This window comes from Somniosus microcephalus, chromosome 22 (assembly GCF_052327205.1).
Source record: "Somniosus microcephalus isolate GS21.2 chromosome 22, FLI_Smic_1.0, whole genome shotgun sequence".
Classification (NCBI taxonomy): Eukaryota; Metazoa; Chordata; class Chondrichthyes; order Squaliformes; family Somniosidae; genus Somniosus; species Somniosus microcephalus.
Window position 1 is genome coordinate 43,887,245 of NC_141008.1, and position 26,466 is coordinate 43,913,710.

The 26,466-nt window shown below is 46.9% G+C and overlaps 1 protein-coding gene across 1 annotated transcript in view; it reads left to right on the forward strand.

Moving 5' to 3' along the window:
- Positions 1 to 627: 627 nt before the first annotated feature.
- Positions 628 to 26,466, forward strand: part of p2rx5 (purinergic receptor P2X, ligand-gated ion channel, 5) — a 138,303-nt gene continuing 112,464 nt past the window's right edge. Inside the window, exons 1-3 of the mRNA XM_085965103.1 lie at positions 628 to 824; positions 16,557 to 16,707; positions 19,632 to 19,703. Of these exons, the coding sequence (XP_085821229.1) occupies positions 685 to 824; positions 16,557 to 16,707; positions 19,632 to 19,703 (363 nt within the window). The 5' untranslated portion in view covers positions 628 to 684. The remainder of the gene's footprint in view (positions 825 to 16,556; positions 16,708 to 19,631; positions 19,704 to 26,466) is intronic.

Genomic DNA, 26,466 nt, shown 5'->3' on the forward strand with positions numbered 1-26,466 from the left:
GAGGGTCAGTGGACAATGGGAGGGTCAGTGGGCGATGGGTCAGTGGACAATGGGAGGGTCAGTGGGTGATAGGTCAGTGGACGATGGGAGGATCAGTGGGCGATGTGAACGTCAGTTGGCAATGGGAGGGTCAGTGGGTGATGGGTCAGGGGATGATGGGAGGCTCAGAGGGTGATGGGAGGGTCAGTGGACGATGGGTCAGTGGATGATGGTAGGGTCAGTGGGCAATGTGAAGGTCAGTGGACAATGGGAGGGTCAGTGGGCGATGGGTCAGTGGACAATGGGAGGGTCAGTGGGTGATAGGTCAGTGGACGATGGGAGGGTCAGTGGGCAATGGGAGGATCAGTGAGCGATGGGAGGGTCAGTGGGCGATGGGTCAATGGGCAATGGGAGGGTCAGTGGGCGATGTGAATGTCAGTAGGCGATGGGTCAATGGGCAATGGGAGGGTCAGTGGGCGATGGGAAGGTCAGTGGGCGATGGGTCAATGGGCAATGGGAGGGTCAGTGGGCGATGGGAGGGTCAGTGGGCGATGGGTCAATGGGCGATGGGAGGGTCAGTGGGGGATGGGTCAGGATCCGGAGACTGTCGGGTATCTCCGGCTCAGGCTCGTTCCCGGGGCCGGAATGTGCGCGCTCCCGGCTCGGGATGTCTGGGCGGAGCGCAGCGGCTCGCTCAGTCTCGGGATGGAGCTCGGCGTCCCCTGGCGCTCCTGCTACCGCTCGCTGATCGACTACAAAACCCAGAAATTCGTCATCGCCAAAAACAAGAAAGTGGGAATCCTGTACCGGGCAGGGCAGCTGGCGATCCTGGGCTACCTGCTGGGGTAAGGGGCGATCCTGGGCTACCTGCTGGGGTAAGGGGCGATCCTGGGCTACCTGCTGGGCTAAGGGGCGATCCTGGGTTACCTGCTGGGCTAAGGGGCGATGCTGGGTTACCTGCTGGGCTAAGGGGCGATCCTGGGCTACCTGCTGGGCTAAGGGGCGATCCTGGGTTACCTGCTGGGCTAAGGGGCGATCCTGGGCTACCTGCTGGGGTAAGGGGCGATCCTGGGCTATCTGCTGGGCTAAGGGGCGATCCTGGGTTACCTGCTGGGCTAAGGGGCGATCCTGGGCTACCTGCTGGGCTAACGGGCGATCCTGGGCTACCTGCTGGGCTAACGGGCGATCCTGGGCTACCTGCTGGGGTAAGGGGCGATCCTGGGCTACCTGCTGGGGTAAGGGGCGATCCTGGGCTACCTGCTGGGGTAAGGGGCGATCCTGGGCTACCTGCTGGGGTAAGGGGCGATCCTGGGCTACCTGCTGGGGTAAGGGGACTGCGGCGGCTCTGAGGGCAGGGAGCGGGTTCCCGCCCGGGGCATTCATTTCTTGCTCCCGGTGTCTGTGCGGATCCGGAGCGGTCACTGGGATATAAATAGCGGCATCAGGCGGCAAAACTATTTTTAGAGACGGTACTGAACTGAGTCAGAAGTATACTGAAAACCAGTATTTGATTTTCAATAAGTTTAATAACGTGGGTCTCAATCCAAACATGTTTGTTGAGAAGAATTTGAGTTATATGGAGTTATTACCCAGAATCATTTATTGGTTAAGTGGCCTGAGCAGAGCCTTGTACCCAGACCTGTCCAGACAGATTAGGGTCAGGTGTCAACAGTATCCACAGTTCTTAATTTTCTCATTTACAAACTCAACTCCCAAATTGCCATGTGTGACACCATGCCCCTCTCTCGCCATCCCCTCATTATCAATGACTGTATTGGTGATGCTTCTCCTTGGTTCTGATCTGCAGAATTTCATTAGCTTTGCTTCCACCCATCCCTTACATGTACTTGGTGCATCCCTTCCTGAATTTCTCATTCTAGCCCTGGGCTTTTCACAGCTACCTGCATTATGCTTCTTCCCACTTTGCTTCCTTACAGATTCCATCACACTTTCTCCATCTCTTGTCATGTCTGCACTGATATCTCAACTTTCCATACCTGAACTTCTGAAAGGTCCTTTTTCCTCAGCTGACGTTTTCCCTTCACAGTGGTCAATAGGATCCATGACCTTCTCTGCTCCCCAGGCCTTTGAAAGAAAGAGCTTGCATTTCTATAGCACCTTTCACCACCCCAGGGCATCCCAAAGAGCTTTACAGCCAATTGATTACTTTTTGAAGTGTCCTCGCTGTTGTAATGTAGGAAATGCAGAAGCCAATTTGCACACAGCAAGCTCCCCAAAACAGCAATGTGATAATGACCAGATGATCAGTTTGGTGATGTTGGTTGAGGGATAAATACTGTCCAGGGCATCCTGGAGAACTCACCTGCTCTTCTTCGAATAGTGTCATGGGAGCTTTTACGTCCTCCTGAGAGGGCAGACGAGGCCTGGTTTTAACGTCTCATCTAAAAGATGGTGTTAATGTTGAGACGGATTCTTTTGGTCCTCAATCTGGTTCAGTACAAACACTGAGTCGAATACTGGTGGAGTTCAACAGTTTTTATTCCGTCATCCCGGGAGACTTACTCTGATACAGCACAGTCCTGACTCCAGAAGAGTCCTGACAGGCTAAACCAGGGCAAGCAATCTTTCATACAGTGTACAACATTATTATACTTGCATCTGAGAAGACATTAACACATCGTACAGTCTGCACCAATCCCGAGCTGTACACGTATACATTTAATTTGATTTCCTGGCCTGGCAGTATGAAACAAAGAAGTCACATTTCACTGAATGGTTTATAGTTAAGTAAATTTGCTGGTAATGGTTTTACGATCACCTAATCATTATGGTAATGCGTTTGCAATCATGGTAATGTGTTTTCTGATCGCCTATTGTCTGTATAACCTCTGCACTCCGCCCTACACTGTTTCCACCAGCAAGGTGTGACATCGTGGGTGCCAGCCATATTAGCAGCCACAGATCAGTTTAGCTTCTTTTATTTTACTTCCTGCTGCCTTCACAGTTTCTTGAGTTAACATGATCATTTCTTACAATATGCAAGTGACTCAGCGATGTCGACATTTCACCACCATTTTATGCTGACAGGATCCTCCATTTTAGATTGACAGGGTCCTTGGCTATGCGAAGTGAGTTGTTACCATATTTTTGCATTCTATATCCTCATTCCCCCCTTTTATCATTCCATGATAACCATCTAAGGTACCCAGTGATTCTGAGTTTTATCATACTGGTCCATCTCTACTTTATTGAGTCTATTATACTCCTCCTCCATTTTAGATCATCCATGATTCTTTTCCTTTTTCTGGGTTGGTCCTACAAGTACATTTTTGGTGCCAACATGGCAAACCCCATCTGTTTCTATTGTCCAAATGTACTTCCCGATGTTCCTTTTTTAATAGTCCATTACAGAAGTCCCATTTAGTCACGTTCCAGGATCCAAAAGCTTTAAGATTCTTGTCTTTGCACTGGAGAATACCTCTTCGGCACAGATGGACTGTTTTTCCAGGTGTGATTTTCTTACATTTCTTCAGTCGATAACGCTCAGAAGCAGTAATAAAGTCCTCATCTTGATTCTTGGTGATCAATCAATGCTACTTATTAACTATTAATCTGGAAAACAAAGTGCTTACACAAGATCAAAAGTTAAAAACTTAAAACTAAAATTTTAAAAATTAAAAATTTAAATCGTATAATAAGTATAATAAGAATAGGATTTCAGCAGGCCAGAACAATCCAAACACAACACCAGACCTCGTAAAAGCTGCAGTCACCTCTATCAAGGCCGAGCACGAGTTCTGTAGTCTCCTATCAATGGCTGATCAATCAAAATAAAATTAATGATTGTTCGTAAAATCTACTATATACTGTACTAATTTACCACTGATTATCTCCCCCCCCTTTTGATTGGTTTCTCCAATCAATTTACAGTGGTGGAAATGCACCCATACGCTTCTTCCCTCGACCTTAGCTGCAGTCGGGGTTGTTAGTAAGACCTGATATGGACCTTCCCACCTTGGATCTAGACTTTTACGAGTCCAGTTCTTAATCATCACATACGAACCTGGTTCAATTTTTAGAGAACCAGATAAGTCAGGAAGTTCACCATATGCAGCACGGACCTGTGAATGCAGCCCGCGCAAAACCTTAGTAAGAGCCAAGACATAGGTCGTCATTTCTTCAGTCATATGGTGAAAATGCACCGTTGTAGGAGCATTTTGGTTCCAGGGAGTCTTGAGTGGTCTACCATAGATAATCTCAGCAGGTGTAAGTCGTGCTTTACCCGCTGGTGTGGTGCGGATCTGAAAGAGAGCCACAGGAAGCAATTTCAACCAAGTGGAGCCGGTTTCGGCTACCAGTTTAGCAAGTTTGTTCTTCAGAGTCTGATTGGTTCTTTCGACAAGTCCTGCAGCCTGTGGTCGATAAGCACAATGCAATTGCTGATGAATGTTCAACAGGGTACAAAGTTCCTTGTTCACTTCGGCAGTGAAGTGAGGACCACTGTCAGAACTTAACCGAGTTGGAATACCATACCGAGGTATGATCTCTCTCAGCAATACCTTAACAACAGTAGAGGCTTTATTGTCTGTGGTTGGATATGCCTCGATCCATTTACTAAATACATCTACAATGACAAGTACGTATTTGTAACACTGACATCTTTCCAACTCAATGTAGTCCATTTGCAGGGTCTCAAAGGGACCCTCAGGTAAAGGGGTTTTTCCCCATTCGCAAGGCACTCCCTTTCCAGGGTTGTGTTGTTGACAAATCAGGCATCGATCGCTAATGTTCTGTGCTATTGCTTGAAGCCTTGGATGCCACCAAGTACTTAGAAGCAAATCACCCACTGCCCTGGCACCACAATGAGTTGCAAAGTGTACACATTCAATAACCCATAAAGCTAGCTCATCAGACATGCAAGTCTGTTCCGCGGGAGTAGTCCAGAGTTTTGATAAAGGGTTATATACACATCCCAATTCTCTCCACAAATGCTTATCACTATCAGGAGCGTCCTCCTGAAACTTAATCACCTCTTGGATGGTTGGCATTAGTTTTTCCGAGGTAGACTGATTCTTTTTGGAATTTTTAGTCTGCCTCATCATTCGGGGCACAATCATTTGGTGACTCCTAGAAGCATTTTTGGCCGCCTCATCAGCGCGGCGGTTTCCTATATCTACCAGGTTTTGGCCAGTGGTATGGGCAGAGCATTTAATCACAGCTATCTGTTTGGGGAGTAAAAGGGCTTGCAAGAGATCTGAGACTAACTGACGGTGAGAGATTGGGCTGCCCGAAGAGGTCAGAAATCCTCTATTTTTCCACAATTGTCCAAAGTCGTGAACTACTCCAAAGGCATATCTAGAGTCTGTATGTACATTGATTTTTAATCCTTCTCCCAAAGTACAAGCTCGTATGAGTGCAAACAGTTCGGCTTGCTGGGCAGAAAAAGGGGATTCAAAGGCTGCTGATTCTAAGGTGACACCTTCCTGATTCACAATTGCATAACCAGAAATTCGTTTTCCCTTCTCATCAATTGAAGAACTGCCATCTGTATACATAATCACGGATTCGTTTTTGTATGTTACTCGGACTGCTTCCGTCATCGCGCACTGAGATACTTGTCCTTGAAAGCCGGATAAGCTTTGAGTTTCTTTCGATTTGGGGAGTTTAAGGTCTGATTGAACAGATGACATAGCGGCCCCTGTATCGACCAAAAAGGGATACCATTGATCTTGAATCTGAAGCATTAATAGGGGTTCTCGATCTGGTTGTAACATGTTGTAACATGTGGAAACGGATTGGTTTGGGAGAGATCAGTGTATGTTCCCCTTCCTCGACCTCCTTGCCAACCGCCTCTATTTCCTCGGGTCTGACCTCCCCTTCCTTGTCGTCTGGCCGGACACTCCTTACTCCTTACTCCAGTGGCCAGGCTGACCACAATTGAAGCATAGACCTTGTCCTTGTCCTCTGCCCCTTCCTCTTCCCCCATAATTTTGTCGTGGGGGCGCATAGGGTGGGCCATAAGCAAGAGCGTCGGGTCCAGTTGGGTGATTGTAATACCCATAGTTTTGGGAGTCTACCCATCCTGGAACACAATACTGGGGTTCCGTTTGATATCCTGTTAGGTCTGGCCCTATTTTTGGCTGTATGGGCACGTCCTCTCGCTTCATTACATATTCCGCCTTGACCTTAACGTGGGGTTGACTTTCTGCACTCTTACTTTCTTTCCAGTAATATTTCGCAGCTCTAGTCATTTGAGTCGGGCTGTTTTCTGCCCAGTTCATATTATTGGTTTTAATGGCTGTCGCCACAGCAGCCGGAAGACAGTTCATCAGAATGGCGCAGAATTGGGGTGAATTGGCTCCTCCTTGATAATTGGTGTCCCCCGACTGTCCCTGATAAACCTCACAGAATCTCTCCAAAGATTCCTCAGGTCCCTCATCTTTCTTTGGCTTAGTATCTAGGACATTAGATATATTGATAGGTTTTTGGAGTGTAGCATTGAGTGCTGCAAGCATGTGTCGCTCCCTATCAGCTGTGAGGACGTGGGCGGTCTCTAAAGCGGCATGATTGGGGTGAGTCAGGTGTTCCAAAAATCTATTGTGTTCGGAAGGAGTTAAAACTTGTTGAATCAAAGCCCATAGATCTTGGGAGTCTGCATTGTACACCTGTATCGTGGTTCGAAGAAAGTCCACAAACTGAGCGGGCGCCTTTTTCCTGTCTGGCATACCGGCTAGGATAGCCATTATCTCATTAGGTTTCCAAGGGAAAAATACATCTATGGTGGGGTTAGCTGCGGCATTAGCCTGATCTGGGTTTGGCATCTTTCTCACTGGAAGGTTCCTGGGTGGGTTACCGGAATGATTTTTTGATTCTGACTCATGATCCTCAGGAGGTGATAAATCATCCTCCGAATCGGTAAAGTCACTACATGACTCAGTGTCGCTTTCCTGAGTGGATTTATGTTGAACTAACTGTCTGACTCTTTTCTTATTTCCCCGTTTCTCTTCTTCCTTCTTTTTCTTTTTCTTATCACTCCGGGTAGGAGTATAATTTGGCACAGGGTTTGTCTGTCCTGCCGTTTGTAACCGGGTCCGACTACTTATGGGATCAGTAACGCCTGTGGCACTATCGGGTAAGGTGGTTGGGGGTATTCCTGGAGTGAATGGGGGACTGGTTGCGGAGAGGGTTGCTGGAGGGGTAGTATTAGGCATCGCTAGTGAGGCCGACGTTGGAAGGGAGGGGTAAATATTGATGTACTGGGGTGGCTGAGGAGGTGGCGCATTAGGAGTTCTGTACATCCAATTGTCTAAGTCCTCATCTGTTCCGTCTCCCTCTTTCAACCTAAGGCCAACCATTGAACTACGTAGTTCATTTTTATCCTTTTTATCTGGCGCCTTTTCAGATTTTGACCTTTTCTCATGTGCACATTCTTAAGTATTTCAATGGGTTTAGGATTTCCTCCTTCGGTTAACTTTATTCCTAATTTAACAGCATTTTCTTGCCAGCTGGCTAATAGGGAACTGTCTTTAATTTCTTGGCAGTACTGTCGCCAGAGTCCAATTAGTTTTTTAGTCTTGCTTCCCATGTTCTTTTTCCAAATCATTTCTTGAGCTTGTTTAACCGTTTCTAAACTTTTGGGACCCCCTAGTGGCCATTGTTCGCTGCCTAATTTTTTATTTAAACCCCCTGAGAGTAGTCTCAATTGTTGGGCTTTATCCGGATATTTGTCACACAATGTTTGTAAGGCACTGCCCTCGTCACTTGTTGTGTCTAGGTAATCACCCATGGTTCTCTTACACTAAGGGCTCCCTTTCAGGATTCGAGTTACGTTTTTAAAAGTGTCTCGTATATTTCACGGATACCGGCACACAAAACTAAACACCACAATACAATAACTACAATACTTAGACCAAACAAAAACACAGTGAGTCGTCTATATTCATCAAATAGTAATTTTAGCCTCTGTCACTGTCTGGTACAGGTATTCTTAGCCTAATTATTCAAATCGTAAATTTAGCCTCTGTCACTGCCTGGTACAGGTATTCTTAAACTCTAATTATTCAACTTATACGACCCTTATCTTGCACTCCCTGAGTACAAGTTGCTCGAGCTCTAGAGTCCCCGACTCTCTCTTTTTACTTTCTTTCAAGTATTCTTTTTCTCTTTCTCTAAAATCACTACTTATCTACTTTTTAGTCCAATCGGAGCCTGAGCGGACCAAGTGAAATACGAGGCCGGCGCGTTACCCAACTTGGATACTTATTTCCTAAGTTTACACAGTATTCGCCAGATTGACCCAGATCTCGTCGGGACACCACGCAAGAATTAGCGAGTGGCAAAACTTTTATCGGACTTACGGATCAGAGGAAAACCGAGGTGGTAAATTTAAACATACTCACTCCGGGGGCCCATTTCCTCCTCTCACGTCCAAAACTAGTTCGGCTCTTAATTGCGCGAATTCTCGGTGATCGTCCGTTGAGATCCCACTTCTGACACCAAATGTTGAAACGGATTCTTTTGGTCCTCAATCTGGTTCAGTACAAACACTGAGTCGAATACTGGTGGAGCTTAACAGCTTTTATTCCGTCATCCCGGGAGACTTACTCTGATACAGCACAGTCCTGACTCCAGAAGAGTCCCGACAGGTTAAACCAGAGCAAGCAATCTTTCATACAGTGTGCCACATTATTATACTTGCATTTGAGAAGACATTAACACATCGTACAGTCTGCACCAATCCTGAGCTGTACACGTATACATTTAATTTGATTTCCTGGCCTGGCAGTATGAAACAAAGAAGTCACATTTCACTGAATGGTTTATAGTTAAGTAAATATGCTGGTAATGGTTTCATGATCACCTAATCATTATGGTAATGCGTTTGCAATCATGGTAATGTGTTTTCTGATCGCCTATTGTCTGTATAACCTCTGCACTCCGCCCTACACTGTTTCCACCAGCAAGGTGTGACATCGTGGGTGCCAGCCATATTAGCAGCCACAGATCAGTTTAGCTTCTTTTATTTTACTTCCTGCTGCCTTCACAGTTTCTTGAGTTAACATGATCATTTCTTACAATATGCAAGTGACTCAACGATGTCGACATTTCACCACCATTTTATGCTGACAGGATCCTCCATTTTAGATTGACAGGGTCCTTGGCTATGCGAAGCGAGTTGTTACCATATTTTTGCATTCTATATCCTCATTAGATCCATGTGTTAATGGAGACACGGAATGCAGGAGTTGATTTAACAAGTGTTTACTGAACAAAGTCTGGAGGTGAACTAACAACACAAGACGCTACACAGGCTTATATACCCGAGTGGTCACTACTGGTACTACAGTATACAGGGGCTTCAAAAACATAGTTCCTCTTAAAGGTACATACACTACAATTCCTCCCCTTTCAGATAAATAGTACATAACATTTTAAGTAATCATTAAATAACATTTTTACAAGAACAATAATATACACATTTGCTGAAGTTAATCAATTACAAATTCAGTCTCTCTGGAGGCTTCCTGACTCGGTCCGGATAACGCCTCGGTCGTGTAGTAGGTTCTTTTGGCAAGGTCGATTCGGCTTCAATGCTAGTGTCGGGTTTATCTGGTTCCAGTATCATCGGATCGGAGGTAGATACTATGGGTATCTCTGCTTCATCACTAGGCATATAGAGTTGTGGTGCAGGTTGTCCTTTTTCGGATGACTCTATGATCTGGTCAGCATGGCGCCTTATTATGCTTTCTCCAATGTCCACGGTATACATCAGCGGTCCTAGTCGTGTGCAAATAGTTCCAGGCTGCCATTTCTCGGTACGGTAGTCCCGGGCCAAAACTGGTTGACCTATCTGGAAGGTTCTAGTTGGCCTTTCATTCATGCTTTGAAATTGCCGGTAATCTACGTCCCTTCTGATGTTTGGCTTGACCAAATCCAGCCGGCATCTTAGTCTTCTATTGAAAAACATCATGGCGGGGGTTTGGTTTGTAACCACATGTGTTGCATTCCTGTACGCAAACAAGAAGTTATCTACCTTATGTTGTAGATTTATGTCTTCATTACCCATGGCCTTTATGGCCTTCTTGAAGGTCTGGACAAACCTTTCAGCCAATCCATTGGTGGCGGGATGGTATGGGGCGGACGTGTAGTGCTTAACCCCATTGTTTTTTAAGAACTTCCTGAATTCTTCGGATACAAATTGCGGTCCATTATCAGAACAGATCTGTTCAGGCAGCCCATTCCTGGCGAATATGGTCCTTAATACTGTGATGGTTTTTTCCGTGGTGGTGGAGGACATCTTTATTACCTCCGGCCACTTGGAGTGTGCATCCACTGCGATTAAGAACATTGAGTCCATAAATGGACCAGCAAAGTCGATATGTACCCTTTGCCATGGAGATGATGGCCACTCCCATTGATGTAGAGGGGCTTGTGGTGGGGCGTTTTGGACCTTCTGGCATCCTAGACAGCTCTTGGTTATTTCTTCGATGTCTCCATCGATACCTGGCCACCACACAAACGCTCTGGCTAAGTTCTTCATTTTCATTCCACCCAGATGCCCCTCGTGAAGCTCCTTTAGCACTCTATCCTTGAGTTTGGGTGGAATCACCACTCTGGATCCACACATCAAGGTTCCTCGGCACACTGACAGCTGTTCTCTTCTTTGCGAGAATGCTGGCAACAGCGGTTCGCCATGTGCTGGCCATCCCTTCACCGTTAAATCGTAGACTCGTGAGAGAGTCGGGTCATTTCGCGTTTCTTTTTCAATGGTAGAATTTGTCACCGGTAGACATTCCACTATGGTCGAGTGGAATATCTCCACTGGGTCCACTGTAGGCGCCTCTTCCACCGTTGGCAACGGTAGGCGCGATAACCCGTCAGCATTCCCATGCTGTTTTGATCCTTTGTATTCTATGTCATATTGGTGTGCCCCTAGGAAAAGGGACCACCTCTGTAGCCTTTGCGCTGTCATAATGGGAACGCCCTTTTTAGGGTTGAATATGGAGACGAGGGGTTGATGGTCAGTCAACAAGGTAAACTTTTGTCCGTGTAGGTAATGGTTGAATTTCTTCACCCCCCACATCAGGCTGAGTGCCTCCCTGTCGATCTGGGCATAGTTACGCTCAGCTGAGTTCAATGAGCGTGACGCAAAAGCTATTGGCCGCTCCGAGCCATCAGGGAATCTATGTGATAATACCGCTCCCACGCCGTAAGGGGATGCATCGCACGCCAGTCTGATTGGCAGTGATGGGTTGTAATGAGCCAACACTTCCCTGGACGTGATCAAGCCTTTGCATTTATGGAAGGCACGTTTACAGTCTTCGCTCCATTTCCAAACTACTCCTGTTTGTAGCAGTGCGTTAAGCGGGTGCAGAACCGTCGACAAGTTTGGTAAAAATTTATGATAGTAATTTACTAATCCCAGGAATGACCTTAATTGTGAGACATTTTCAGGCGCTGGGGCCTTTACGACCGCTTCAATTTTTTCAGGTGACTTATGCAACCCTTCTTCGTTAATGACATGGCCACAATATGATATTTGTTTCTGGAAAAATTCGCATTTGGGGCGATTTGCTCGTAGGCCCCGTTCTCAGCCTCGTGAGCACCTGCTCCAAGTTGGCAAGGTGCTCGTTGTCATTTTCTCCTGTTACAAGGATGTCGTCTAGGTAGCATTGAGTCCCCGGAATCCCTTGCAGGACTTGCTCCATAGCTCTTTGCCAGATAGCCGGAGCTGATGCCACTCCGAAAACCAGTTGATTGTACTGGTACAGGCCTTTGTGTGTGTTTATCGTGAGATACTTTTTAGAGGCCTCCTCAACCTCCATCTGTAGATATGCCTGTGCTAAGTCAATTTTGGTGAAACGTTTCCCTCCGGATAGTGAGGCGAAAATATCTTCTATCCTCGGAAGAGGATACTGTACCGTGTGAAGAACCGGGTTTACAGTCACCTTGAAGTCCCCACAGATGCGAACTTTTCTCTGTTCTTCAGATTTATCATTATTCAACGCTTTCTTCATGACCGGGACGATGGGTGTTGCCCACTCGCTCCAATCTACCTTGGATAACACGCCTGCTTTTTCCAAATTCTCCAGCTCTGCCTCGACGGCTGGACGAATTGCATATGGCACCGGCCTTGCCTTAAAAAACTTGGGAATTGCCGCATCTTCCACTTTTATTGAGGCGGTGGTGCCTTTCAGGGTTCCTAGTTCCTGTTGAAACACTTCTTTGGCGTTAGCCAAGATTTCTTTTAATCGTCCAGGTATGACGTCATCATCATTTTTTTTCTTACTGGTCACCGTCAGTGCCTGAATGGAGTGCCAGTCTAAACGTATCTTTCTGATCCATTCACGTCCCAACAACGGTGGACCACCATCTTGCAGAATGTATAAATACAACTTCTGTATTTCCTTGCCGTTGTATACAACAGGCACCCTTATTTTCCCTCTGGGGTATACTTTCTGCCCCGTATATGTCTTCAAGACAATGGATGTGTCTTTCAAAGGTATATGCGGAAATAGCCGCTCGTAATCCCGTCGACTCATGACGGTCAGAGCTGATCCTGTATCTAGCTCCATTTTGACTGGGGACCCCGCTATCGTGAGGGGAACCCAAATGGTCTGGTAATCTTCTTTGGCAATTACATTATGTAATTTGAGACAGCTTAGTCTCTTGTTTCCGGAGTCGCTATCGCTCTTCTGGTCTTCGGAGCTACTGTCCGTCATCATTTGTACCTTTCTGTACTTTTTCTTATTGACCTTTTTACTGTCAGCGGATTTCTTTCCAGATCTGCATACACGTGCAATGTGTCCCATCTTTCCGCATTGCCTGCATGCTTTGTCCTTGAACCAGCAGTCCTTCTGGTCATGGGTGGATCTGCCGCAGCGATAACATCTCCCGAAACCCCGTGTCATTTCATGGGTGCCGAAGTCCTGTGGCTTTTGCTGTATCTCTGCAGCTCCTCTTGCTGCTGCTTTGTATGATACAGCCACACTGAAAGCCTTGTCCAATGTCAAATCTTTCTCAGAAAGTAGTCTTTTCTGTGTTCCTTCGCTTAGGAGACCGCAGACAAATTTGTCTCGTAGAGAATCTGCCAGTCCTGCCCCGAATTGGCAGTGCTTTGACAGCTTTCGTAATTCGGTGAGGTAATCAGCGTTACTTTCATTCTTGTGCTGATTCCTCCTGAAGAATTTGAATCGTTCCGCTATCAGCAGCGGTGTTGGGTTTAAGTGCTCCTGTAGGGTATCAACAATCTCCTTAAAATTCTTGTCCATCGGTTTGGCTGGAGTGATCAAGTTTCGTAACAGCCCGTATGTCCTTGCGCCCATCAGATTTAGAAGTACCGATGCCTTTTTATCATCCGCTACTTCATTCGCCTTGCAATATACCTCCACTCTTTCCACATATGTGGTCCAATCTTCTATATCACTATCAAAAGCAGTAATATTGCCAGTCTTCGGCATCTTGAAAATCTAAAATGGCGCTTCCCGCGCTTTTGTTTCTTCCCCGCCGAGTTAAGATGGCGCCTCCCGCGCTTTCCTGCCGCTGCTGCCGCTGCTGTTCTCCGCGGTTCCTGTTGCGACCTGCAGCTTTTCGCGGTATTTCTATTTTTTTTAATATATCGCTTCAATAGTTCTCCGTTACTTGGAGAACCGTTCCCGTCGTGGAGCGGACCCTCTGGGACTTTCCCCTCCCTCTGCTCGGTCCGAACGCCGACCTGCTTTGCAGCACCGGCCGCGCCCTGAGTGCTCCACCCTCTCTCTGTCTTTGATTCTGCTTCCCGACTCGCTGCCCGGCCCCGTTGCAGAGCCACCCGATCGAGCTCTAGCCCGCCGCAGCCCAGGAAGGATCAGTGCACTACCTGCCACCAGCCCATTTAGCTGGGGAAACCACAGACTGGAGACCAAACCCGGCCCTCGTTTTCCAGTTATTTTTTTTTTTCCTTGCTTCTGGCTTCGACCTTCGTCTGAGGAATCGATCCCCTTGAGGTGCTGCCGAATTGCAGGTAAGTTCGTTTCTAACTCGTCGCCACTGTTAGATCCGTGTGTTAATGGAGACACGGAATGCAGGAGTTGATTTAACAAGTGTTTACTGAACAAAGTCTGGAGGTGAACTAACAACACAAGACGCTACACAGGCTTATATACCCGAGTGGTCACTACTGGTACTACAGTATACAGGGGCTTCAAAAACATAGTTCCTCTTAAAGGTACATACATTACAGATGGCACCGCTGACAGTGCAGCATTTCCTGTGCTAAAGTTTCGAGTGGGAATTGAACCCATAATCTTCTTGACTCAGAGGCGAGAGTGCAACCACTGAGTCACAGCTGACACTTATCCCCAGCCAACAGTTATCCCTCAACCAACATCAGTAAATAAAGATTATCTTGTCATTTATATCATTGCATTTCCCTACATTACAACAGTGACTACACTTCAAAAGTACTTTATTGGTTGTAAAGCGCATTGAGACGTCCTAAGGTCATGAAAGGTGCTATATAAATGTTTGTTTCCACATGTATGCTGATGACACCCAGCTCTACCTCACTTCTTCTTCTTTCAACCCCTCCACGGTGTCACAACCCCCTGAGATATTTGCGCTCCTCTAACTCTGCCCTTTTGAGGATCCCTGATTATAATCGCTCAACCATTGGTGGCTGCGCCTTCTTTTGCCTAGACCCTAAGCTCTGGAATTCCCTGCCTAAACCTCTCACCCTCGCGACTCTCTTTCCACCTTTAAGACACTCCTTAAAACCTACCTCTTTGACCAAGCTTTTGGTCACCTGCCCTAATTCATCCTTATGTGGATCGGTGTCAAATTTTTTGTCTTAAAATACTCCTGTGCAGCGCCTTGCGACATTTTACTACGTTAAAGGCGCTATATAAATACAAGTTGTTGTTCTTTCTTTCAGCAGGAATTGCTAGAAGAAAAATAGACCCGGGTCCCTCTAGTTCGCCTTCTACCATCCTGGTCACATGATACAACAATAATGGAGTTATTGACTAATCATAGAATCAATCTCTATCAGTGAGTCTACAACAGGCCCAGACATGAGGCAAGGAAAACCCCAGTGGTGGAGAGCTTTGGGAACCATGGGCCCAAAGTCACCTGTTCCTCCTGAGCACACCACACTCACCACATCATGGCTCAAATTACTCAAACACTGAATCCCAAAATGTTATTTTCTCAACGAAATCTTTCTAATTTGCATTTGAACGAATCAATGCTAACGGATTCCACCGTCTCCTTAGGGAGTCTGTTCCAGAAATTCACCATTTACTGACTGAAATAACTCAAGCGCAGGCCATGTCCTCTGGTTCTACTGTTCTGGTCAAGGTGAAATAAGGATACAACCCCTATCCATTTAAAACCCTCTCATACCACTGTCCGCGCTTCCAACCTCCTTATATTTGAGAGAGCAATCATTTGGGAGGGCAATTCATGTTTACTTCATCCAATCCATTGTATGGTCCCATTGTTGTATCCAGACCCCCAAACGGTAATGTTGAGGTTGGGGATGGCATTAAACGGGAAATTACAGATGCGTGCAATAAGGGCACAGCAGTTATCATGGGTGACTTTAATCTACATATAGATTGGGCTAACCAAATAAATCTCTCAGGCTCCTACGCTTGATCACCAGTAATTGTGTGATCCTCCTCACTCAAATACCCTGTCACTATCACTTGGGGAAGTGCCAAAGGGGTAACAGGGCCACTGCCTTCTGTACAGATGTGCTCCAAAGCGAGTTGTCACTTTTGGGGAGTGGAGGCTAAGGGAAGAAAATTGGAGGAAAAAAAATCAAACTTGCTGAGGGAAGATTGTTTTTAAATCTACCAACAGCAATAGGGTCAGTTTATTTTCATTCCCAACTGTATAGAGTTTGTTAGAACAGCTATCGGGAGTCATCTGAGGCTGTGAAATAATCTGTCCCTCTTCAATCTGAAGGTCTTGATTAGATCAGTTAAGTCAATCTCCACTATTGATTGTTCTGGATGTTCTATGTTTAATACATTTGATAGTGATTGCATTTCAAGATTTGTTGAGTTCTGCACATAAATTACACATTGCAGGATGTTGTGTTCTTCAAGTGCTAGATCTAAACAGAATTGTTTATTTTAATTTGTGGCTAAACTCAACAACTGGCGACATGGAATTGGAAGAAAAGGGTCAATAATGGTCACTAATTACAGGCAGTCGCTGCACATTCTCAAAGTGTCACAGGCAGAAATCTGAGCTGAAATAAAACAATACTGCAGGCAATTCTATACAGTTCAGTCAAAGTGAATGGGAGGTGTTTCTTGAAGCTAGAATAACATTGGAGATCTACTGGGAGGATGATACAAATTACAGAAATCGGGAAAGAATTACTCAAAAACTCATTTTATTTTAAACCAACAAAATGCTGATTTGTGAAAGTTGGTGTGTTTTTACAAATTGATGGGAAGATATTTCATCCTATAAAATCTAATGGACTCAGACTTTTGCCTATCTCCCAGTGAGATATTGGCCATGAGTAGATGTAGTTTACTGGGTACTTGGAGCGAGTTAGACAAGTTTATTTATTATCTTAACATTATCTGAAATGTTATAATTCACTTTTTGTTGGCTGACAGGTGGGTGTTCTTAGCAAAAAAAGGTTACCAGGAAACAGACACTTCTGTGGAAAGTTCAGTGATAACTAAGCTAAAGGGCGTGGCTCTGACCAACTCCTCTGACATTGGGGTTCGTCTCTGGGACGTGGTTGATTACGTCATTCCCCCTCAGGTTAGATTTCAAACTTTCTATTTTATTCAATTAATAACGCCTTTTAATTTCCTCCCAAAAGGGGAATATTTAGGTTTAGAATAATACAGTGAATCAAAAACAGAATTTAGCCCTGCCAATCATAGCATAATTGTAATGAATAGATCTGCAAAAAAAATCCTTGGAAATTTATAATGTTAAATACCGCATGGGGTACGGTGATATAATGGTTATGTTACTGGACTAGTAATCCAAAGATAAAATCAGAAAATGCTGGAAATACTCAGCAGGTCAGGCAGCATCTATGGTGAGAAACAGAGTTGGCGTTTCAGGTCGATGACCCCTTCATCAGAACTGGAAAAAGTTAGAGATGTAACAGATTTTTAAGCAAGTGCAGGGGCAGGGAAAAGGGGAAGTGGAGGAAAGAACAAAATGGAAGGTCTGTGAGCCTGGATTAATGATCCAGAGACGTGAGTTCAAATCCCACCATGGCAGCTGGGGAATTTAAATTCAATTAAAATAAATCTGGAATAAAAAGCTAGTATCAGTAATGGTGACCGTGAAACTATTGGTTTGTCATAAAAACCCATCTGGTTCACTAATTCCCTTTGCTCACCACCACCTTCTCGAGGGCAATTAATGATGGACAATAAATGCTGGCCTTGCCAGTGACACCCACATCCTGTGAATGAATTTAAAAAAATCTATAATAAAATTTTATATGTATGTCGCACAATCCTTGTTTGTAAATCTCCATTCTGTGACACACATCACACCTTTACCACTAGTTAGAGCTTCAGAAGCTGCAGATCCCAAACTCTAACCCAAACCCAAACCCTAGCACTGGTGCACTGGCAGTAAATTTGCAGTGTCCTGACTTTCTGTGGGCAAAACCATGGGAGTCAGTTATAAAATAAAAATTCCGGGTCAAATTGCATCCATGCAGGGCACTACAATAAATGAATAACATTTAAATATGGCTCATGGTCTTTGTTTTATGTAGATATTTTTTGAGGAGATGCAAAATGTTTGTGAATGTGACACTTTTGGCTTAAAAAGCTCAAGCATGGCGCGGGAGTGGGGGAATAGTGTGGAGACTAAAAGATAACATGAATGCAGTTGGTGAATCCTGGGCCACGATTTTGCCATCGGAGGCGGGATCGTGGTGGGAGAGGTTGTTGGCGGGTCCCGGCTCCAGCCGCTCTGTGAAAAGGATTTTATGTAGATTGGGTTTGTTAAGTCCGCCCTGCGAGGTTCCTGGCCAATTAAAAGGAAGCGGATCTGATGACATCATTTGATGACGCGCCATCAGCCGGTTTCCTTAAAGGGACCACGGCCACATTGAGTTTGACAGTTGTTCTGTCAGTGTTCTGCAGAATTGAGGTGCTGCAAACACTGACAAGCACTGCACAAAGGTACACAGCTGCACCCAGGCTCCCGCATGATTCCCTCCATATGCTTATGGAGAGAGTCACAGCACGCAGGGAGCTTCTCTTCCCTTCCAAGGGCGGAAGAGACCTCCCCAGGACACCAACGCAGCCTGGGTGCACATTGCACAGGAGGGCAAAAGCAGGGATGCCGTCAGAAGGGCCAGGCTGCAGTGGCGCAAACCTTTCATTGATCTCAGTAGATCACGAAACGTTACTGCAAATTCATATCCAACCTCATCCTGCTGTGCCACTCATCACATTCCCATCACTCTGCCTTCCTTACCCTACTCCTGCACATCCTTACTCACACCAACTTACCTTGCACCTCCACCTATCCCTTTCTATCTACATTATCACTTCCCCCTCTCAGTAGCCACCCCTCACACTCACCCTTATCCTAGTGCAATCATACCAACTAACAACACACAAGGGTAGGCACTTGGGTGTTTTATGCAATGTTCATGTAAATTTTCTGTTAATGTGATGTACATCTTTATTTTCAACACTTTGCCTTCTTGGACAGATCTGTGCTCACCTTTGGACAGATCTGTGCTCACCTTTGGAAGTGTCTTAATGAGTTCCAGTGAATGTTGAGACATAACCCCCCCCCCCCCCACCAATTGTGATGAATGTGAAAGGAATGGCTTGGACATTGTAGGGGTGCTTTATGGTGTTGGTGTGGGGTGCTGTCAACCTGGCGCATCATGAGGCAGCCAGGGTGTACAGCGACAAGTGAAGTAAATCTGGCCATCGCTGGCCTCCCGAGCAGCAATGTTGTTGGGTGCTGATGCCCTGTGTCCTGTGCAGCATCAGGTGATTGCGGAGAAGGTTGATGTTGTTGTTGGTGATGTTGGTGTTGGGGCTGATCGTGGAGGGATTCAGAGGAGCAAGGTGAGATTTTTTCAAGGGCACCGATGTTGCTGGAATAGATGGCAGCTGAAGTTGAGATGACAAAAGTGATATTTCAATGGTGAGGGAGCTTGCTCCAAGGAGGTGACAGTGGGTAAGAGAGTTTACTCCAAACACTTTCAAACTGCATACAGCTCAAAAGTGTCTTCCAAGTCATGAAGGCTCAAGCTTCTGACATTGGAAGGTGAACAGCTGTGAAATGGTAGCTTTCATACCACTTTTGCAGCTGTCACCTATTCACAGCAATGGGGGGGACATAGAGAACCCGACCTACTTACCTGACGTGATCTCCGAACGACGTGAACCCCATTAAAAAAGTGGTAATATATAAATAGGCTGGCAGAATAGTAGTTAACAAGCGTTTAACAAGCATTTAATTATCTTAAATGCCTCCTCGGCCGCTTGGTGTCGGGTCTGTTCTGAAACTGCAGGCCTGACACTTTGGAAACCTACATGGAGACGGGTTCGGAGCGGGCTCCCAATCCGCTGTCAATCATTTTGATTTTGACAGCGGGCCCACCTCCGAACCCGCCCTTTGAGCGCCGGCAAAATCGCAGCCCTGGTTTCCTGTATCCCTCACACTCTCCCATTCCTCTTTTTTTACAGGGTGATAATGTTTTTTTTGTTATGACGAATATGTTGGTGACTGCAGGACAGAGAGAAGGAGTTTGTGCTGAGGTAAGAACTAAATCTATTTATTGCTGTAAGCGCTGTGTTGTTGTTGAGATCTTCAGTCCCGTCTCATAATCGACGAGTGGCTGCTTTTGGAGAAAACCATTTGGCTCTTTTGGTTCTGGCTGAGCTCGTCCCATAAAGCATAGCGACTGGCCTCTTTCTGTGCACGATCTGAACTCTCACGGGAGTCAGGTATGAAACTGGTCATTTAAATTTGTACCAATTAATGGTTACTTTATGTTCAATAAGAAACCGCAAGACTAATAGGATGCAAGTCAGGTCACAGATCAAGGGCTGCTAGTTTGCGGCAGAAGGTCGAGCTGATCGAGAGCCTGCAGCACAACTCCTGGCTGAAGCCCATCCTACTCACCAGGCACAAGTACTGAGAGAAATGCTAGCCTATTTTCAGCCTTTTATTTAGGCTGGGCCGATACCTTTTTCTATTAATGTCATGAAGACATTAGAAAACTTATAGATTGGGCAGTTAAGTGGCAAATGAACTTTAACATAGATAAATATGAAGTGATGCACTTTGGTAGGAAAAATAGAAACATCACCTACACCTTAGAAAATAAGAAGAGCAAAGCGATCTGGGGTACAGGTGAACAAATCATTAAAACAGCAACGCAGGTCAGCAAAGCAATTAAAAATGCTAACAAAGCTGGGATTTATTTTGAGGGGTACAGAATTCAAAAGTAGTGAAGTTAGGAAACACTTCTACACACAAAGGGTGGTAGAAGTTTGTAACTCTCTTCCACAAATGGCAATTGATGCTAGATCAATTGTTAATTTTAAATCTGAGATTGATAGATTTTTATTAACCAAAGGTATTAAAGGATATGGGCCAAAGGCCCCCATGGAGTTAGGTCGCAGACCAGCCGTGATCTCATTAAATGGCAGAACAGGCTATGTACCGATAGAATCGTAGAAATTTACGGCACAGAAGCAGGTAATTCGGCCCATCATGTCTGTGCCAGCCTATGTTCCTATGTGCATAGTTCTGGTCTCCATACTATAAAAAGGAAACAGAAGCACTGGAGAAAGTGCAAAAAAGATTTATAAGGATATTACTGGAACTGAGAGATTACAGCTATCAGGAAAGATTGAACAGGCTGGGGCTTTTTTCTTTAGAAAAGAGAAGACTTAGCGGAGACCTGATAGGTCTTTAAAATTATGAATGAGTTGACAGGGTAGATGTGGAGAGAATGTTTCCATTTGTGGGAGAATCCAAAACTAGGGGCCATAAATACAAGATAGTTACTAATGAATCCAATAGGGGAAATAAGGAGCAATTTCTTTACTCAGGGAGTGTTTAGAATGTGGAACTCGCTACCACAGGAAGTGGTTGAGGTAAATAGCACAGATGTTTTAAAAAGGAAACTAGACGAGTACATGTGAACAAAGGAAATAGAAAGTTATGCTGAAAGGCTGAGATGAGGCAGATGGAATGGGAGGAGACTCGTGTGGAGTATAAACACCAGCACAGACTGGTTGGCCAAATGACCGGTTTCTGTGCTGCATATTCTGTGTAATTCTATTTTACTCATCTCTCATCGCACCCGAGCTGGACAGTGCCTCGCACCCCCGTTCAAGAGCCATTTGTCTATGAGCCTTGTGCTTGTTCAGTTTGTTTGAATTTACTCTTTGTTTTAGATTATTCACACCCTCCTCATGACCAACTTTCAAATGCTGCTTAACTATATTTAAAGTCGGTGCTGCCTTCTCCATATCTAGTTTAAATGAACTTTAATCCTTGTTCCTATTAACAGCAGGTCTGCATAACCCTGCATAGCTGAAATGCATCTCCCTTGTAGCAATTCAATTTATTCCAAAAATAGTTCAGGCTATTTATAAGTTCAACACAATTTGTCAACTCACTGGCCATTCATTTAAACAGATCAAGACTTCGGTTGAAATAGCAAGGAAGGAATTTCACATGCATTAACCCTTCGTACATTAATATCCCATAGTGTAGTTTTATGCCTGTGTTAAGTCCCACATGGACTCTCATCACTTTCTCTTCTCCCATTCTCTATCTTAGCCCATCCACCCTCTTCAATATCCCACAATATATAAACCACTCTTTATTTGTCTTCTCCATAAATCACAGATTGTGATTGCACAACCTCTGCAAAAAGTAGATTTAAAACCGGTCTCTAATGTTTGGAGCTTAAAATTCAGTTAGCATTTCATAGAAATCTATCCACATGGACACAGTCTAGTCCCTTCATCATTTTAAATACTTCAGTTAAGTCTTCCTGAAGCCTATGTTGTTCTAGAGTAAAAAGACCCAGCTCCCTGAACCAGGCATAGAGTACAAAAGCAAGGAAGTTATGATGAACCTGTATAAAACACTGGTTCAGCCTCAACTGGGAGTATTGTGTCCAATTCTGGGCACTGCACTTTAGGAAGGATGTGAAGGCCTTAGAGAGGGTGCAGAAAAGATTTATGAGAATGATTCCAGGGATGAGGGGCTTCAGTTACACGGATAGACTGGAGAAGCTGGGGTTGTTCTCCTTAGAGCAGAGAAGATTGAGAGGAGATTTGATAGAGGTGTTCAAAATCATGAGGGATCTACTACAGAGTAGATAGAGAGAAACTGTTCCCATTGGCAGAAGGGTTGAGAACCAGAGGACACAGATTTAAGGTGATTGGCAGAAGAACCAAAGGCGACATGAGGAAAAACTTTTTTACGCAGCGAGTGGTTAGGATCTGGAATGCACTGCCTGAGAGAGGATGGTGGAGGCAGACCTCAATCGTGGCTTTCAAAAGAGAGAATTGGATAAGTACCTGAAGGAAAAAAAATTTGCAGGGCTACAGGGAAAGGGCGGGGGGGGCGCTCTTTGCAGAGAGCCGGCACAGGCTCAACGGGCTGAATGGCCTCTCCTCCTGTGCTGTAACCATTCTATGATTCAATCATGATAGTGCAGGGTTTTTAAACTAGGTATTAATCTGGTGGTCCTCCTCTTAACCTTTTCCAAGCCCTCTACATCTCTCACCATGTGAGGGGACCAGAACTGGACATAGTGTTCTAGATGGGGCCTAATTAATCTATATATATAAATCGGTACTTCTGTCTGTCATTCTGTCTGTCTGTCTGTCATTCTGTCATTCTGTCTGTCATCGCCTGTGCGTCTGTCGGGCTATGTTACAGGGCGTACCTACGCGCGGCGTTACCTCCGAGACGGTTCTTAAGCGTATTTACGTTTCGGCCGGGCTAAAATTGCGCCCGCGGTATCCCAAAAACCTTCAACATTCCGCTCATTAGCATCTCATTATCCGCTCATTAGCGACAGAGCGTCGACGGTTACCCTGGCAACCGGCCCCGCCGGCCGTCTCGCACAGCCGCAATCGGCGGTCTTCACCTCGGGGGGGGGGGCCGCGACCCTCGGGGGGGGTGGCCGCGCGCGCGCAGCAGGAGCAGCTGAGACGCGGCGTCTCTCTCTCTGGCTCGGCCGGGTTGGTCAGCGTCACGGTTACTGTGGCAACCGGGCCCGCCAGCCGAGCCAGAGAGAGACGCCGCGTCTCAGCTCCTGCTGCGCGCGCAATCGGCGGTCTTCACCTCCGGGGGGTGGGGGGGGGCGCGACACTCGGGGGGGGGGGGGGGGGGGGCCGCGACCCTCGGGGGGGGGGGGGGGGGGGGGGGCCGCGCGCGCAGCAGGAGCAGCTGAGACGCGGCGTCTCTCTCTCTCTGGCTCGGCCGGGGGGGGCGGGGGCTTGGTCAGCGTCACGGCTACCGTGGCAACCGGGCCCGCCGGCCGAGCCAGAGAGAGACGCCGCGTCTCAGCTCCTGCTGCACGCGCAATCGGCGGTCTTCCACCTCCGGGGGGTGGGGGGGGGGGCGCGACCCTCGGGGGGGGGGGCCGCGACCCTCGGGGGGGGGGGGGGGGCGCGACCCTCGGGGGGGGGGCCGCGACCCTCGGGGGGGGGGGGGGGGGGGCCGCGACCCTTGGGGGGGGGGGCCCGCGACCCTCGGGGGGGGGCCCCCGCCCTCCCTTCCCCGCCTTTTTCCCCCCCCCGCCCTCCCCCCCCTCCCTTCCCCCCCTCCCTTCCCCCCCTCCCTTCCCCCCTCCCTTTCCCCCCCCGCCCTCCCTTCCCCGCCCTCCCTCCCTCCTCTCCCTCCCCCTCCCCTCCCCTCCCCCCCCTCCTCCCCTCCCCTCCCCTCTCTTCCCCCAGTCGCTCTCTCTCTTCCCCCCAGCCGCTCTCTCTCTCTTCCAACAACAACATGCCCTCGAAAAAGCCTCGGCACCGCCGGGCACTTCAGCTAGTTTCCTATACAAGGATGTTATTTGTGACTTTGATTAGGGCCGTTTGAGTGCTGTGGCAGGGGTGGAAACCTGATTGCAGGTTCAAGCCTTCACGGGAAAACCCCATTGAATTTCAAGCCCAATGCCTGAACCACTCGGCCATCGCAACTAAAAAAATGGCAACACAGCGGGGCTCCTGAAATTAGTATTTGATCATCTTTGGGGGTTGGAGAGGAATTTCCCAGAATTGGCCCAGAGTTTTTTTGCTTCTCCAAGAGATTACATAGCTCCTGGTGGGTGGGGGCATTGAGGGTCGTGATGCAACAGGACTGGGAGCAGCTGGTCTTTTTCGTATCTTGGTATAGTGTGACTGTAATATTCAGGTGCAACGCTGAAGAATTTTTTGAGGTGATTACAAGTGGATTCAAAGAAAAACATCTTCATAGCCAGAGTTGTGACAACGTGAAACTCTGTGCCTGAAGGCCACAGATGATGGCCTAGAAATTGAGTTTTGGCGCTGCCAGGGCTTTAGCGCCGGAAGTTAGTGCCGGAGCTAAGTCGCGCTGGTCGGGCCCAAAATTCACTGGTTCTGCGCCCAAACGGCTGCCGGCGCTGCTGAAAGCTGTTACGCCTGAAAACTGGCGCTATGTGCTGAATTTCGGCGCTATTCCGGCGCTGCGGCGCCCGCTGCGGTGCGGCAGGTTCGGGAAGTGCAGGCCTCCTCCTTCCCTTAAGGAGGAGCTGCCTGCACCCGGCCGCGGCCCGCGATAATCTTATTAAAAATGAGCCCGGCACCTCGGACAAGTGCCGGGCTTGCTTCTGTTCCGGGGGGGGGGGGGGGGGGGAAGTCCGGGGAGGGAGCTGCGGCCAGGCGGGCGGCGGGAAAGCGGCCGGCCGCCGCGGGGCCTTTAATGCGCCGGCGCAAACTTGTGCAAGGCACCTCTGCCAGAACGTTGCTTGCGGCTGCCACGGGCGAGGCGGCCGCAAGTCAATTTCGGCGCTGGGGCCCCGTCACCACGGCAACCGGGACGCTGCGCACACCGATGACGTCATCGTGCCGGCGCAGCGCTACCGGTCTACCGCGGCGGAAGGGCCCCAGGCAATTTAGGCGCCGGCGCCAATTGCAGCGCTAGGCCCTCTAGCGCCGCAAAATCGGCGCTAAGGGCACTGAATTTCTAGGCCGGAGACTTTAAAAGAGCGATAGAAACTTACTTGGGAAAATAAGGGCATTAAGGAATATTTTAAAAGGCAGAATTGAGATGGTTAGATCGTTACGATGTCTAACAAAGGTGGTGGAACAGACTCAAAGGGTCAAATGCCTACTTTTGCACCTCTCTGTAATAAAATGAAACTGCTTTGTACCAATGCTAGAGGCGTAGCACTCTTGCCTCTGAGTCAGATGATATATTCAAGTTTTCTCTTTCTAAATGTAGCCTCAGTCACAGCTTGAAACAATCAAGTCATGTTTTGAGATTTGACTGTTTGAGGAGGAATTCTGGGTAATTTATTTCAAAATGTTGCTATTAAGTTGAATTCAGCAGATAAGGGATTAGATCCGGAAAAACTATCAGGAGAAATGATGTTTCCAACATTCCAAGTCAACTTGAGAAAATGGAGCTTCAGTAAAACATTCCAGTAACACATGAAAATGACTTGCAGGAAAAGACCATCTGATTCAGTAAGCCTGTCCCACAAATCCACACATGGATTAGACACTCCTACCCCAGCAGCCATACAATCCCCTGGGAGAGGCAAAAAACCCGATAAAAATCCATGGCCAATTGGGTCCGCGATAACCTTACCCAACAAAACTCGATCAGTCTCAGTTTTGAGAGCTTCAATCGGCCCCCTCATCCACAGCCTGTCGGGGGGAGAGAGTTCCAGATTGTGTGAAGAAGTGATTCCTGACTTCCCCTGAACGGCCTGGCTCTAATTTTAAGGTTCCGCCCCCTTGTTCTGGACTCCCCCGCCAGAGGAAATGGTTTCTCCATATCTACCTTATCAAAATCTTTTAACATTTTAAACACCTTGATTCGATCATTGCTCAGCCTTCTATACTCAAGGGAATAGAAGCCCAGTTTATGCAACCAGTCTTCCTAATTTAACCCTCTAAACCCCGGTATCATTCTGGTGAATCTGCGCTGCACCCCCTCCAAGGCCAATATATCCTTCCTGAGGTGCGGGGCCCAAAACTGAACTGGGTGCCCCAGATGGGGTCTGACCAAGATTCTGTACAACTGAAGCATCACTTCCTCCCCTTTGTATTTCAGACCCTTGAGGTAAAGGCCAACATTCCATTCACCTTTTTGATTGCTTTTTGTACCTGTCTACTTGCTTTTAATGATTTGAAAACTTGGACTCCCGAGTCTCTCGGCTCCTCTGCAGTTCCGAGTCTCTCACCATTTAGAAAATATTCTGATTTCTCTTGGATCCAAAGTGGATGACTTCCCTGCATTGAACTCCAGCTGCTATAGTTTTGCCAACTCACTTAATCTCTCTGTGTCAGAGGGACTAATTGA